At 40.6% G+C, this 13,878-nt stretch overlaps 1 protein-coding gene across 3 annotated transcripts in view; it reads right to left on the bottom strand.

The window, feature by feature from the left end:
* The window catches only part of LOC107560734 (protein piccolo-like), a 54,022-nt gene that overhangs the window by 11,999 nt on the left and 28,145 nt on the right, over window positions 1-13,878 (bottom strand). For all 3 annotated transcript variants that reach the window (XM_016244990.1, XM_016244988.1, XM_016244987.1), the window contains 11 exons: window positions 12,052-13,604; window positions 9,426-11,478; window positions 7,864-7,932; window positions 6,724-6,809; window positions 6,479-6,554; window positions 4,961-5,086; window positions 2,613-2,721; window positions 1,551-1,612; window positions 1,253-1,446; window positions 1,099-1,149; window positions 541-671 (listed from right to left, as the gene is read on the bottom strand). In XM_016244990.1, the coding sequence (XP_016100476.1) occupies window positions 541-671; window positions 1,099-1,149; window positions 1,253-1,446; window positions 1,551-1,612; window positions 2,613-2,721; window positions 4,961-5,086; window positions 6,479-6,554; window positions 6,724-6,809; window positions 7,864-7,932; window positions 9,426-11,478; window positions 12,052-13,604 (4,510 nt within the window). The remainder of the gene's footprint in view (window positions 1-540; window positions 672-1,098; window positions 1,150-1,252; window positions 1,447-1,550; window positions 1,613-2,612; window positions 2,722-4,960; window positions 5,087-6,478; window positions 6,555-6,723; window positions 6,810-7,863; window positions 7,933-9,425; window positions 11,479-12,051; window positions 13,605-13,878) is intronic.

The raw sequence follows: 13,878 nt of genomic DNA on the forward strand, positions 1-13,878 counted from the left end.
GATCCAACACACATACACAAACATACACACCAACTTACAAACATCAATCAGCGCTATCATTTTTCACACAAACTGAACTGGCATTGATTTTCCTCATTTGCTGACTCACTTGCTGCACATATAAATGCATGGACAAACACACACACACATACACACACACAATCATAAACAGCTAAAAACTAGGTCTTACACAATATGCATAATCCTCTCCAGGTCTTTCCCACAGACCTGGTGCTAATTACAGCTGGATAAGTGATTTTCTGTTTCGTTAACTCATGGAAAGTGGGAGCTAGGATTGAATAACAGCTCTGGGAGTCTTAATTTCCAGTGCCAAGGGTGAAACAGGTGGATTTTTCTTTTTTAAGTCAAGAAACCAGATATTAAAATCTTTTTTTCACACTCTATGGATAGCTATTTTGGCAGGGCACTTAAAAAGGAAGAGGCTGGACATGTAAAGTGACCAACCACAGTTAGTTGTTCACACTAAGGCTGAAACCTTGAGACACAATTCAGTTCCAGACTTTTACTCAAGATACTTACCCTCTACCCGGCAGTAAGTAAACTTTAACGAACGGATCCGAGTATCCGTTATTGTCCCGGGGTGCCAGATTTCGTGCTTGAAGAACATGGACAATGAGATTTCCCAGCTGTTTGTCGTAATTTATTTGAAGCTGCAAAATCGAAGAAAGAAAGAAATGGCTTTTCTACTTTCTACTACTAAAAAGATGTATGAATATGGCATACATTCTGTTGATTAATAAGCAGGGTTCTGACCAATTAATTCACTTTATACAATAGAGAATGCACTCATAATAAGCATTTTCCACCTGAAGAAATATTTTAGAGCTGAGCATAACTAGAAGAGTTTTTCACGAGTTCCCCCCCCCCCCCCCCCAAGCCAATCATTGGGTTGATTAGTGATTGTGCTCCTCTCGTGTTAATTAGGTTAATTATCTGAACGTGCTCCTCCCAATCTTTGTTAATAAGACATCATATATCGACTACAGAAATGTCAACTTTTGCAGGTCTGTAAACCACAATTTTAAAATTCCTTGACAAGCTACTCTTATAGCCTTGTTAATGAGAGCCAAAACCTACCTGGATCTCTCCTGACACTGAATGGGACTGAGTTTTTGCAGCCTCAGAGGTCTAAGAAACAAAACAGCAGCAGTAAGAAAAGACATAGTTATGCATTTGAATTTCTACACACAAAAAGGCATCAAATAATTGTATGCGCATGGCATATGTGTACCTTGCTGTGACGCTTCTTGCTGACAGAGGGTGAACCAGGCTGGCCAGGGCTGGGAACTGCACTGGAGCCAGCAGACGCTGAGGCTTTATCCAGTGTTGACGCAGAGGAGGACGGCATCTGCTGCTGGGACACTTTCTGCAACTCGGCAGCCAGCTGCTTAGGGTCCACACCTGGTGACCGCGGAGGTCTGTCTCCTGTATAATTATAAATGCAAGTCAGAAGTATGTGGTAAAGTGCCATTGAGGTTAATTAGGACATTATCATTTGATTGTCTTCTTCACTGACTGGAGGTTCTCACCTTTGGTCTGGTCTTGAAGGTCTAGGTGGGAGCTTTCAGAATCAGACAGCATATTTAGGTCACTGGAAATAAATGGTCAACACAAAAAGTTAATTTAAAGGGTTAGTTCACCCCAAAATTAAAATTCTGTCATTAATTACTCACCCTTGTGTCATTCCAAACCCGTTAGCCCTCTGTTCACTAAAAATTCTCCCCGAGTTACCATCTTCCGCCATTTTGGGGAGTACCACGAGGCATGTGCGTGCTTTCTCCTGAACGTAATCAGCATTGGTTACGTTCATTGGAAAGCACACATATGCATCGTGGTACTCCCCAAAATGACGTGGCGGAGAAGAATTGTTGAATAAAGTCTTTATTTTTGTTATCTTTGCGCACAAAAAGTATTCTCGTAGCTTCGCAAAAAAGTTGAGCCACTGATGTCACATGGACAGTTTTACCAATGTCCTTACTACGTTTCTGGGTCTGGGAACATTTCAGTAGGTTTGCTGTCTATGCAGGGTCAGAAGGCTCTCAGATTTCATCTAAAATATCTTAATTTCTGTTCTGAAGATTAATGGAGGTCTTAGGGTGAGTGATTTTATGACAAAATTTTCATTTTTGGGTAAACTATCCCTTTAAGCAAACATTAAATCAAAATGGACCCTATTTGCTCTCTAAAATGTATGTTCCTGGTTTTAATGTACTTTTTGTACTAAACGTACTTCCTCTCAAATGACTTTCCTTTTTGGTTGAAGTCACAAATCCTTTTAACTTTTTCAGCCCCTTTCCCTCTAACCCTGTTTTACATAAATATGTTATGTCAATTTTTCATGATTTATTCCGGCCCTACATTTCTTCTTATTAAATATCATGTTTCATTAAGAAATACAAAATACAGAATAAAAATGGGTTAGGAACTGTGTTTCATTTTAACTTGACATTTAAATGCGCACTAATTTTTCCAAACAAGTCCTAATAATTTCTTTAGTTGTACAACTTTTTTAGTAGACAGATAGAAGGTCAAAGTAAAAATGACCTAAAGCACATTTAAATAATATGTAGGTATACAAATCTGACACTCACAGTCTGACACATATCTCCGCCTCTCCGACCTGGTGACCAACTAGACCCTGCACCTCCTCGTACGTCTTACCAGTCAGAGAAATGCTGTTCCATTCCAGAACTTGCATTCCTTTCCAAACACACACACACATAGAAAATCAGCCATTAGATACATTTTAGTCTTCACTATCTGGAAGATCAAACATGCTGTGAAAAGCACTGCAACACCACACGTGATGTCTTTCAATTAAACAAACCGTGCTGTAGAAACCCTGTGAGAAAGCAGAGGGAAACACGTGCAGCAGAGTTCACTCCAAGTCACAGCAAACTAAAACCACTCTGTTGGTGCACTTACACAGATGAAAACGTGTCTTCAGGTAGGCCAGGTAGGCCCGCTTTGGACGTTTCGAAGCTCCCCTGTTACGGTGGATGCTTGGGGTCCCTGGAGGTGAACGTGTACTCGTGTCATGTACTGTATATGTACACACTCACATATTTTATAGTTTAATGTGAGAGACTGAACAGCCAGCTCACATTACTCCACTGCTTAACACCAGCTTGATAATATACATGAGTCACATGGCTGTTGTAACCATGCCGACAGCATGCATAATCACACTTAAAGCAAGTAGAAACATTTGACATTTTACCCTTAAGAAGCTTCAACTGCTGCTGTGACACTATGTGGGAGAGAGACAATATGACATGAGAAGAGACGAGACAAGAAGAGACTGAATAAGATGAGATGAGAAAAGAGTAGATATGAGAGAGAAGAGAAGGTCCGAGATGAGAAAAAGTGAAATGGGATGAGATGAGGCAAAGTGAAATGAGACAGTAGATACATAAAGAAACAAGATCAGAAGATAAGAGACAAGAAAAGATGAAAAAAGAGAAGAGAAAAGACAGGAGGAGGTGAGAGATGTTGATACTTGGCAAGATGATACGAGACAAAAGTAGATATGAGAAGAGAAAAGATCAAAAGAGAAGGGAATGAACAAGATGAGATGAGAAAAAGTGAGACAAGACAAGAAAAGGGTAAAGAAGGGACCAGATAAGATTCAATGAAACAAGAAGAAACAAGATCAAAAGAGAAGAGTTGAGACAAGATGAGAAAAGACAGGAAAATGAGAAGCAAACTGACAAGAAGAGTAGGCATGAGAACAAGATGAGAAGAGTTGAGAGAGTAGACATGAGAAAAGACGTAAAGAGTAGGCAAAAGATGATGTGAAGAGAAAAGATGAGACTATATGAGATGAATTTAGACAAGATGAAAATAGAAGAGACAGTAAGTGATAAGATGAGGCGAGATAAAATAAACAAGATAAATGAGACAAGAACAAAGAAGAGAAGAGACAAGATGATATTAGAAGAGACAACATGAGATTCAAAGAGACGAGACGGGAGAGTATACATGAGAACAGAAAAGAACAGAACAGAACAGAAAACGAGGAGTAGAGGAGAGGACACAGCTAAGGAATCAGATGTCTAAATAAAAAGTGATATTTGATAGAGAGTGTGAGAGGAGGAGGAGGAAGACAGATGTGAAGTGTTAGTCCCAGTCAAAGCTCAGAATCTTCTCTCACAAAGCCCAGCTGTTGTATATAGCCTCATAAATAAACCTGCACACAGACAGATCGACTCCCTCCGGCTTCTCTTTCCCCCTCATCACCCATCCCGGCCCCTCGTAAATTATGACCGGGAGAAAGCAGCACAAAAGCCGGAGCCCAAGCAGACCTAATTTACAACACTCCATGCTCAACCTCAGCCCTGGAGAAAGAGAGAGCATTAACTTCTCCGTCACAACTGAGATCAATAGAGCTTGTAAAATTCAGCTCCATCAAAATGGCTGAAATAGTCCATCAAGACAGTCCAAATTTCACTCTGGGTTTTATTCCAAAAGTCTGTTAAGATTCTTCCAAGTCGACGGGAAACTCTAGCCGTCAGCCATCATTGGGCGAATCTGTCACAATGAGGTCAATTCTGATTTTGTAAAGTGCACATTTACATAACGGCATTGTAAAAAACACTGTGTCAAAGCAGTAAAACCTCAAACTCTTTTCAGCTGAACTCTCCAGAGGCATTTCAGTCAAAGTTTTGATAAAAATGTAACACTCAACTCTCATTTGATCTGCGCAACACCTACGCCGCTAATGTACACCGCAGAGGAAACACAGTCATGAACCTGAAACTTCAACTTCATTTTCTGCTGCTCTATCTTTATCTCTCACGTCAAGAGTGAGTCACTCCTGGAGCCTGGAGGTGAAGAATCACGTGGATTAGCATCATTTGTTTTTCCTGTCTCCTACTTTGAAATATCACGTCACATTGTGGCCACCCCCAGAGTAACCACCCTTCACTGAGGTGCCTACCTTCCACAATCTTCCCCGTCTGTTCCGCAGCTCCTCCAGGTAATACTTTGGCAACATACGCACCAATGTGCCCATTGCTGCCCGGGACCTCTTTTCCTCCAACCACACGAATGCCCAGTCCGTTTCCTGTGAGAAAATAGTATTGCATACATATAAAGATGGTCCAAAACCTGCACCAGATGGTAACAAGCCTAGAAGACTCTTTTTGATCTTTATTTTATTTTTAGGATCAGTGAATTTTCATTTGTTTTAATAATATTTTGAGTCAAAAATTCCAATTACTCAAACTAGAAGTGGTTTTGCATATTGTTTTCCATATTTGAAAACCATTTTGTATTACACTATACAAAAATAAAGGTTTAAAAGGGTGTTTTCTCAGTGATGTCACAGAAGAACAATAGTGGGTTCCCCAAAGAACCTTTCAGTGAACAGTTTTACTTAGTATGAAGAACATTTTTGTGCAATGGAAAGGTTCCATGGATGTTAAACGATCTTCATGAAACCATTGATACCAATACAGAACCTTGTGAACCCAATTAAACTAAAATGCCAATACCATCACATTTTACACAGCTGTTGGGTAAAAAAAGTCTATAAAACCACAATTCACACAACACAGATACATTCAGACAAGAATCAACTGAAGCTAGAGTTTAAGAGAAAGGTTTAATTGTGCTGCCAGACCTAATGTATATTTCTATAAATGTCAGGAAGCAAGTTGCCAAATCTATATTAGGCTTTTTAGTGGGGCACAAGTGTGTTCAATAATCTGTATATTATCTCTGGGCAATAACGAGGAAATGCTCAAGCTATTTTGTACACCTTGTCAAGATGTTTAGGTGTCTATACAGAAACTGTTCTATGACATTCTGTCATTCAGAATCATAGGTGCAAGAAATCCACCAGTCACAGCACAGGGCATTTACTATAGCCTTATTCATTGCCTTTTTAAGGCACTTGTTTGTTCATCAGTTTCTAATTACGAGGATAATCCAATTTGTGCATTACACACCATTTTGAGCTTTGATGACTGATGAAACTGGAGGGATACCAATCTGCCACATTGCCGCGTAATGTCTGCCCTGTTCTAATGCTTTAAGGAACATTGACACAGGAGATCAAGGGGAATCAACCACACCTACAGTACGTGACATACCAAAGCATGAGGTGGGGATAGACCGCTGATGCACTTTTGCTCAGCGGTTTCGTGTCTGTTGACATTTGGTGTGCAATGATGTGACAAAATGGAGTGCCACAAGAGGACGCTAAAGGGAAATTGGAGAAGAGCTAATGTGTTGTTTAGTAGTAGGCATAAAGTAAAACTGTGCCAATGCAATCTCAGCATGGTGAAACTAATGTTTGCATAGACACAAGCCTTGGGCATCTCTCCATGATGGCCTGGTAGGCAAACAGATCCTCTTTTATCAGGGACAGCTGTCCTAAACGTCTGTCTATATTGTTGGAGCATGTCAGGAAGCCAAACCGCACAGCATTGAGTATTTGACAGGTTGCACTTACCTGATACACTACGATCTTTGGGATCCCGCTGTAGTTTTATTCTGGCATGAGGAAACGGGTAGTGTGCTGACTTTCCCTAAAGAGACGTCAAATAAGCAGAATCAGACACTGTAACATGCAATAATATGTTTTGTCTGATGACCAGGTCTCTATAAATGTCTCAGTTTTTTGGGTTTCTTGCAGTGTATATTTACTGTTTCTCGCTAATCGGACTGAAATGGTGATGCAAAAACTATATGTATCACCTGTCTTCTATCCCCTTGTCCGTTCTCTATGCGCCCATCTCGTGGTTTATCAAACCAGTCAGTTTCCTCCCGTCGCAGGTGGTACGCTTCAGAAAAACAGATGGAAATTAAAACGTTAAAGTTTTGCTTGCCGGTCTGTTAAAACAAAACCCCTAAAGGCTCTCTGGTAACATCGGGTACTAGAGACAGCTAAGGTACATATGCAGTCTCAAATTCAAACAATATAGAGCCATCTGGGACAGAAAAGGAAATGGTTATATAAAGTAGAGCAGTTATTTTTGCATGCAAACCTAAAACTAAAACAAACCCTGAGGATACAAGTCTTCATATTGTATTTTTTTTCTATATTTAATTCTCCATTGGAATTCTTTAGAAGATTTAGAGCAAGTCTGTTTACTACTGTACCTTCCCATAAAAATCTGAGGTTTTCATAAATAAGACAGGGGTTAATGACAGACAGAGGTAGGAAATATTTTGGCATACTATCTTGTATTAGTGTTGGCATGGGTCTTTCAGCTACAGTGTGGAAAGGGTGGGTGGGGGGGTTATAGGTTTTTACATTCAAAGGCAATTTTAGATGTCAAGATTTTGTCATGGACATGTAAATAATTGACCTCAGGTCATCAACATTTAACAGAAGACAATTTTAGTGTTTACAGACCTGACATTTCGATGTAAAATGATATGACAGATGTAGATCCTATTACATGGTGAAACACTCACTAACATGGAGCACTATTATTGTGTATAGCTTTATAAGTGTGACTAATTTGATCAGGAAGTCATTACTTTCAATAGATTTGATTTTAAAAATTATTACTAGTATTATATGAATGATTTTTTTGTAAACCAAATTTGTGAAATTGCAGCTGCTTAAACTGAGAAAATGAGCGTTATTTTTAGAGAGAAAGGAGTGTGAAATTCCAATTTAATCACAGATGCAAAAGCTGCATTCACTAACACAGCATTACATTAGTGTGCAAATTCGTCATACTTCCTGCAACATGTTGTTATGGAGATGAATTTGCGGTTGATTTGGTTGCCTAACAGCTCATGGGTGATTGGCAGGTGGGTGGTCATGGTAGCAGGGGTGTGAGGGAGACGGGAGACGTGCAGGAGCCTATGGTGGTTATACTCTACCGTTTGTGACATTCTCATGTGAGTTTCCTGGATCGTCTCCGCTCAAACCCACCAGGGATTCACTTAGTGCTGCAACCAAGGCAAATGCATTTACTTCCAGATGGCACATATGATGAACAACACATCATATGCTGTTAAATGTATGGGGTCAGTTACTTTACAGATAAATGAAAAAAAGAATGTTCAAATTGGTGAGTATTTTGGGTTTGAGCTTCACGTTCTGTGGTTGTGTGATTCTTTAACTCTATATTGTGTAACAATTACAATATTCATGTTTTTATATTGTTCAGTGAAGTTTCATGCATTTCACAGATCATGGGGGAAGAGACAAGCAATCCAATGCAATTACCGTTTCATCAGTCTTAAAACTATACTTTAAATGGTTTCATAAATCAAAAGACAAACATTAATACACAGCTGTGAAAAAGCATAGCCCTTTCTATTTGAAGGCATTTTTAGTTCCCAAGTGAAAAAGAAAGCAGATGAACATGGAAGAAAGTGAAAGAGTTTATTAAAAAAAAGACAGGAAGAGACATGCACATCACTTGTACTATTTATTAAAGGAACATCAAACATGCAAACACAAACTGGCATGGTATTATTTACTCTGGTCCATGCTAGCAACATGCATGAAGAGTATTATCTATCACTGAGAGAGAGAAGTTTGTATGGATTATGACATTTTGTGTATACTGTATGCTATAACATTTTCTGAATGAAAGTTAACTGAAACATCTTTTAATAAATTTAAAAACAAATGCCTGACTTTTATACAGAACAAAAGAACTAAATGAAGAGATAATCTGTGTAGTTATACTATGACTTTTTTGCTATAAGGCACTTAATAGATAACTACATAACCAAAATATAACTAAACACGTTTAGTTATTTCCATACACGTTTAGTTAGAGCTACACGTTCTTGATTAATCAAGAACGTGTAGCTCTAGTTTACAAGCAGCTTAACTAAAAATGTTGAGGGTTATAAAGCTATTCTTATGCTAATGAAAAGAGATTCATAATATGTCATAAAAAGTGTAACTTTTTTCTCATTTATCCTATTCTAACTAAACACGTTTAGTTATTTCCATACACGTTTAGTTAGAGCTACACGTTCTTGATTAATCATGAAGCTATTCTTATGCTAATGAAAAGAGATTCATAATATGTCATAAAAAGTGTAACTTTTTTCTCATTTATCCTATTCAGAGAGCACATATCCACATTAAATAAAAATACAAAGACTGGAAGCATGCACTATAAGAATTCACACAGAAACAAAAAGTCAGTCTATGAAGAAATCGCATGCAAAAATGTTGAACTCCAACTGTAACTATGCCACAGAAATGTTAATATAGACAGACAACTGGGACAGTGTGATTTTTTCATTATTTAAGCACAGGAAAAGAAAGCTCAAACAAGACAGAAAAGCAGTTATCAGCAGATAAATTATGCCTTCATATAGACAGGAATGAGCACTTACAAGATGAGACATAGATAAATAAAAATCTGGAACTGTGTAACTGTCACTCCAAGAGGACAGTCTGTGGACAAACAAATTACCTTCACTATCAGACATGGTGCCCTGCAGATCATCCATTAGCACATAGCCACGCCCTCTTGAAGGATCTTCTCTGAGATGTTGCTGTTGAGGGTCTTGGAGGGACAAACATGACCCAAACTGATCGCGCGAGTCAGCAGATATGGGCGGGAGCGGACCCGCTGATGCCCGTGCCATACCCATTGGCTGACCCACTGGACTCAGTGGGCTCTCTTCCTCTGAGTTCTGTGCCACAATAGGAATACGTCCACGCCCACCTTGTACAATGGGCAGGCTTGTAGGTTTTGACCTGCCTGATGGAGCCTGGAAAGCTGAGGTGTCTGAGGAGGGGTCACCTTCTGCTTTGAGCCTCAGAGATGAACTAGAGGTATCCCTTTTAAGGGACAGGTCAAGGCCATACACAGAGGAGGGTCTAGAGGAAGGCCGTGACCTACTTCCACTAGGGTAAGCAGAGTCTTCTCCCAAAGTGGACCTCATGCCTGGGCTCAGATTTAGGCTTTGGCCCAGATTGAGTGAACCTGCCAAGTTGGCCCCAAGAGTGGAGCCCAGGTATTTCTGCTGTTCAGCAATGTTCTTGCGTAGCCCAAAGGTGATTTCATCCTGCAGAAGTCTGCTTGATCTGGGAGAAGCACTACTGGACCCCAAGTAACTACTATAGTCTGTTTCTAGAGCCCTGCTATCCTGGATGGAGGAGTACTTGCCTATGTTGCCGGTGTTTTTGTGTTTCTGGTAGAGCATAGATGTAGGAAGTTGCTTGGCAGCCTGTTTCTCTAAGGTCAATCTACTGATGCTATACTTTTCAGTTTTGGGGAACGCCCTGTAGCCTCCACTAGACACTCCAGTGCTAGTGGTATAGTGATGTGAGAGTCCAGCAAGCTGCTCTAAGCTTTCAGTGCCCCCTGTGCTTCTCCGGAACTCCTGTTTCAGTTGTTGTTTTAAAAGCTTTAGTTCAAATGGCTCTTCCATTGGGTCCTCTTCATCTTGAGCCTTACCATAAGAGTGAAGTCTGGAGGAGCTTCCCAGGTAGTCTGTACCAACATCTGCAGCAGTGCGTCTCAGAAGGTGCTCTGCTTTGGCTAGCTCCCTCTCAGCAATGCCATAGCTGGCAGATGAAAGGCTAACAGTGCTTTTTGCAAGTTCTGCTGCATCTTCTAAAAGCATATAGCTCCTTGGTGTTTGATGTTGCTCTAAGTCTGCATAGAAGGATTCAGCAGATACATTTGACATAGGACTGACTGCCAAGCTGCCAGCACGCTCTTCTAGGCTATGCAAGTCAAGGTGGTTACCATATTTTCCTCCCAAGTAAGATGACGTGTCATAGTTGGTGGAAATTTTGGTAGAATCTAATTCAGAGAGGAGAGCAGCTTGTTGTCTGGCTTTTTGCTGGAGCAAAAGCATTTGGTGGTAGCTCTGTTGTTGTGAGGCAGTCAGAGAAGGAACAGAAGAGTAGATGGACTGGGATTGGTATGGTGACTGAGGCTGGTAAAGGGACTGCTGATACTGTGGGTACTGGTACTGGGAATATTTTCCATACTGGTCGTGCTTTGTCTGTGGAGGAACAAATTCATCAAGTTCTGACTGTGGTGCAGTACGTGGTCTCTCAAGCCCATGTCCACTGACCTCCTCTCCAACTCTTGTTTCACGAATGTTACTCACCTCACTGTCAGACATGTAGTCACGGTCCTCTGCAACACTTTGCAGATAGGCCCTTTCCCTCTTCTCCCTTTCTTTAAGCAATGCCTCCTTTCTTCGGTTAATGCCCATCTCCAGGTATCGCAACTTGGCATCAATCTCCTTTTCTTCCTCATCCAGTTCAGCTTGCTTTTTACGCAGTTTGGAGGACTCTCTCTCAACCAGGTCTAGTTCACGGTCAATGTCCTGCAGGATTTTTGCTCGTGCCATGTTAGTGCTCCGGCAGAGACGGCGACGAGCTGAGCCAGTGCTGTAGGCTGTTTGACCAACATTAACAGCTTCTTCCTCTGAAGGTGGGTTAGGAAGGGTCCTCTTAACCTTCTTTTGGGTGCCAGATGGAGTTCCACTTGGAGATCCCTTTCCCTTTGGATGACAAATAAAAAGAGAATTATCAGTGTTAAATGACAATACAGTTTTTAAGTAAAAACTTTTTTCAACTTAATCATATTTCATTGGAATGACCATAGTGTATTTAAGGCTTTAAAGTTGGTTTCATAAAAAAGAAACTTTAAAAACAAGCAACCACCACCTAAGTTTTCAAGTTTGAATGAGAATGAAGTATAATGGTAAAAAGAAAAAAGGTCTCTAGAGGATTTTGTTTTCTCATGTCAGACATGCCTTGAGGATGGGTAAACAAACACATACTCTATATCTGCTGTTCTGCTGCATTGCCTTTAAAGGTGCAAGCACTGAAAATATTAAAAAGGACATCTAACATGTCAATGGCTAACAGGCCTAGGGCAACATTTGAAAAACAGAGAGAAATCAATATAAGTTGAACAATAGCATGAAGATATTACACAAAAACAATTTGATAAATCTGCCTCAAGGCATTATAAATTTGAAGTCATATATTAACAAATTTCAGCATATTTTCCAAGCTGAGTCTTCTCACAAAACTTAAACACTTATAAAAACAAAATACTGTATACTCACAGAGTAACCCTCAGAATACTGGAAATTTGCTGCTGCCCTTTCTTCAGCAGTTGGGCTCATGGGTTTAGGGTCAGACATTGACCTTTGTATGACCTTAGGAGCCCTAGGACTTGTTGGTGGACCATTGGATAGATCTGTGGCAGAGTGCATTCTCTGTGGGCTTGTGTCTCCATGGGATTTCTCATAGGACAAATACTCAAGGGATTTGCTAGGGGATACACAAGGGGAAATTGGGGAGTACAGTACTTTTGGGGATTTGGGAGGACCTGGGACAACCTGAAGAGTAGAGGCATCTGCTTTGAGGTGAGGAGACTGACCTATATCAAGTGGAGTGGGACGCCTCTTTGGAGAAAAAGTTCTATCAGAGTCAGGATAATCTAATCTAGTATCTACCTGCACAGAGTGCCCCCTAAGTGTTCCTGAAGGGTCCGTTTGTACAGAGATTTCAGTAAGGGCCTGAACTGAAACAGCTCCTCTTTCACCCATGCCATTTTTACCACCACGTGTTCTACTGCGCCTGCTTCGAGCAGGAACTTCCCATTCATCTTGGTCTTCATCATCTGTCTGTACACAGCTATCAACACTTTTTTTTGTACTTTTCTTTTTCCTTCCTGCAGTGTAGGCCTTTTCACTATTATCCTCCTCATCAGTCTGGCAGCCACTGTCCATTTTTCTTTCTCCTGCCACAACAAGAGCCTCTGGCAGGACTTCACCTGGATACATCTGCCTGAACTTCTGTTCTTCCAACTGCTGTCTGAGCTGTTCTTGGAGTCTCTGGATCTGCTCTAACTGCTCCTGTTGCTGAGCATAAGTTTCCTTCTGCATCAAAAGGTGGGCCTGTCTATCCTCTTCTTGCTGACATAGTATTTGCTGTTTCATGGCCTGGAGTTCTTCCAGCTCCTTCTGCACAAGAAGCTGTTCTTGATCACGGAACCGCTGTATCTCCTGTCTCTCCCACTCAAGTTCTTCAGCCAAGCGTTGCTGCTTCATCTTTTCTAGCTCAAGAAGCTCACGCTTTATCTGGTACTGTCCATCTCCTGGAACCAAGGGTGAAGACAGAGCTTCTAAAGAGGCTGCAATTGCCTCCAGTGAAGCATTTGTGTAGGTGTCCAGTGCTGCCACCGTGGTGACTGTTGAAATGGCATCTGAGAGAGTCGTTGAAAGGCCAGCCTTTGAAACAACAGTCTCCAGATTTAATGGTAAGTCACTTTGTTCTTCTGCTGTGGTTACAGCAATTGTTGAAAGAAAGCTGTGCGACCTAGTGAGAGGCTGATTCTGTAGAGTTGACAGTGATGGCATAGTATCACTTGTGTGCATGCCTGACAGAGTATTGAAGGATGTGCTGAAGATAGAGCCAGGCTGGGTGGTTATGGCATATGTAGAAGGGACTGGAGCTGCTACAGAAGAATAAACAATACCATTGGAAGATCTTAGGACACTAGAAACACCATAGTGGGTTCCAACTGCTGAAGTAATCCTGGCTTGTGTGTACTGTGGAACTGTCATTCCAGTGCACACTCCTGTAGACTTGTTCGAATAGTCTACAGCTTCACCTGTTAAAAGTTCATTTTGTTAGATTAGAGTTCAGCACATACAAAGAGTGCAGTGGTAACAGCATTGATATAACCATGCACTATCCAAAGGATGAGAAATAAAGCATCAAAAAGTATACCGATTAGCATGCAGTGACATGCAAAAAAAAATAAAAAATAATAATATTTAAAAAAATAAATATATTGAGAGCATGCAAAATTACTTCCCAAAAAAGGAATATAGGCAGGCATACAAAAAATCAGCTGGGAATAAGTAGAGGTAACTCAAAATGAT

This window comes from Sinocyclocheilus grahami, unplaced genomic scaffold (genome assembly GCF_001515645.1).
Source record: "Sinocyclocheilus grahami isolate Dianchi unplaced genomic scaffold, SAMN03320097.WGS_v1.1 scaffold740.1, whole genome shotgun sequence".
Classification (NCBI taxonomy): domain Eukaryota; kingdom Metazoa; phylum Chordata; class Actinopteri; order Cypriniformes; family Cyprinidae; genus Sinocyclocheilus; species Sinocyclocheilus grahami.